The sequence below is a fragment of the Scylla paramamosain genome, chromosome 13 (genome assembly GCF_035594125.1).
Source record: "Scylla paramamosain isolate STU-SP2022 chromosome 13, ASM3559412v1, whole genome shotgun sequence".
In the NCBI taxonomy this organism is placed as follows: domain Eukaryota; kingdom Metazoa; phylum Arthropoda; class Malacostraca; order Decapoda; family Portunidae; genus Scylla; species Scylla paramamosain.
The window spans coordinates 2,195,001-2,197,500 of NC_087163.1; the positions used below are offsets into that span (position 1 = coordinate 2,195,001).

Here is a 2,500-nt window from a genome sequence, read left to right on the forward strand (position 1 = left end):
TACTTACGGCCGGTCATCACCCACGCCATTACGTACACACACACACACACACACACACACACACACACACACACACACACACACACACACACACACACCAATCAATACCGGAGGCTGGCGCGGCAGAGCAAGTCATCCAGTCATACATTACGAAGCTCAGCGGACGGAAAACTGACTGACACATGGGCGGGAAGAGAGAGAGAGAGAGAGAGAGAGAGAGAGAGAGAGAGAGAGAGAGAGAGAGAGAGAGAGAGAGAGAGAGAGAGAGTGTGTGTTGCGGTGTGGTCTCCAAAAGTGGCCGTGTTCATGTTTATTTCTGTCCATTTCTGTATATTTCTGTCCGTCTCTCACCAAATCTTCCAGTGACGGGTGGTTTATCTTTCAGTGTGATTGTTTTTCCTATTCACCAGTCCCTCTTCACCAGTTCCTCTCGTCGGTGACTGCAGGACAGGTGTGCAAGGCTTGGAATCTCTAGTTGAAGGTATAATTAGTGTTCCCGCCATCTGCCGCTGATGGGTGGCATTAGAGTGACGGGAGCAGCGCCATCTATCGGTAAGCGGGTCGTGTCTCCGCTGATGAGGCCTCGTGACGCCCAGCACGCCGCGCGATGCAGAGGCGTGCAGACAGGAATGTCACGCTGGCCGCTCCATGACTCAACATTGCACATTCTGGTGACAAAGTGTCTCTCAACATCACCGCTGCACGTACACACGCGTCACAGTTTGGCAACCCGTGTCGTAAAGAGGCGGGCAAGTGGAGTGAGTGAGTGAGTGAGTGAGTGAGTGAGTGAGTGAGTGAGTGAGTGAGCGAGCGAGTAACAAACAAAAAGCCACAGCCATTCCCATCTCGAAAACACACTCAGTGAAAAGTTTGCTGCGGTAATTGAGAGAAACAGGAAAAGTCTGGCGGCAACGCAGCCCCGGGGACGCCGCCCCTGGACTTGTTGGTCGCTGGCAGCCAGACACACACACACACACACACACACACACACACACACACACACACACACACACTCACCTCACAACGCTATGGATGAGCTGCTGCGCCTGTTCTGGTGAAGGGGGCGGCCAGTCTTCTCGAGGGAGGTGGGGGACGGGGCCCCAAAGGCCACCAGGAAGGCCGGGGGGCGGCGGGGGGTAGGGCAGGTATTGTGGCGGCAGGCAGTCTGCGGGGTGGAGGTAGTCTGGGGGCGGGGGCTCGGGAGGGTAGGGCCCAGGGGGTGCCATGAAGGGCAGCAACATGGGGTCCCCGGGATAGGCCAGGTCGTAGTGGCCCAGGCGGTAGGGCGGGTAGTCCAGGGGCACGAAGGGCGGGCCCACAGGGTGACCCGGGGGCACGGGGGACAGCGTGCCCGGGGAGCCGGGGCCGCCGGGTATGGGCGGGTACCGCATCAGGTGTGGGAAGCGGACGGGGTCCTGCGGGAGTGGGTAGGGGTACGGCTCGTCCACGTAGCGCGGGTCCAGCAGGCGCGGGTCCAGCAGGCTGGGGTCAATGAGGCGCGGGTCCACGTAGCGGGGGTCGTACAGGCGGGGATCGTAAGGCCCCGCGTCATACAGCCGCCGGTCCATCATGGGGTCTGCAAGCGGCTGGTCCAGCCAGCGGTCTGAGGACCTGGACCGTCGCCGTCGCGCCTCCTGCTGCTCAGGCCGCCGCGTCTCTACCTCTCCTGAACGGCTCTTCCTCAGGTGGCGCGCCTCGCGTCCTGCACCACCACGCACACTCTCTCGCGACCTACCGCGGCTGCCGTCTCGCGGGGCGCGGCGCGGGTCGTGGCCCGGCAGGTCACCAGAGCTGGAGGACACGTCGTCGCGCCGCAGCCTGGCGTCCTCGCTGCGCTGGCGCCGTGGCTGGCGGCGGCTGTCCTCTTCATGGCGTCTACCACGCATCCTGTCCTCGGACAGCTGACGACGGCCGCCGCGGGCAGTGGGCGAGGTGAGCAGGGCGGGAGCCTCAGCCATTGGCGGGGCGGGGCAGGCCACATCGGGGCTAATCTCCTGGTACTCGTGGCTGGAGGGTGAGGTGCTGCCCGACCCGCGCCTGCCGGTGCGAGTCTTGCGGGGCAGCTCAGGGGCGGCGTCGCGGGGCTTGAGGGAGCGGTCCACAGGGGGCGGCGTGGCGGGGCCCACGTCGGGGACAACATCACTGCTGCAGCCGTCCTCGGTGGTGTCCGTGCCCACGTCATCAAACTCTGACAGGATCCTGTCCAGCACGTCCAGGCTCTGGCGCACGTCCTCGCTGCTGCGGGAAGAGAGGCTGTCAGTGGCAGTGCACACACACACACACACACACACACACACACACACACACACACACACACACACACACACACACATCACCATAATTCTCCACACCACACGTTTTATTTCTTTCGGTTAATCTGCACTTTATGGCGCGGCAGTCAGTCGCCCGCTGTTCCGCGCCGCTGGTGACTGACTCTGTATCGCGGGCCGACACTGTCTGCCCGCCGCCCACTGCATCCATCCCTCAGCCATCCGTCTGT

At 62.5% G+C, this 2,500-nt stretch overlaps 1 protein-coding gene across 1 annotated transcript in view; it reads right to left on the reverse strand.

The window, feature by feature from the left end:
- LOC135106317 (proline-rich protein 12-like) overlaps positions 1-2,500 on the reverse strand; it is a 123,675-nt gene that overhangs the window by 72,632 nt on the left and 48,543 nt on the right. Inside the window, exon 2 of the mRNA XM_064015205.1 lies at positions 1,018-2,238. Within this exon, the coding sequence (XP_063871275.1) occupies positions 1,018-2,238 (1,221 nt within the window). The remainder of the gene's footprint in view (positions 1-1,017; positions 2,239-2,500) is intronic.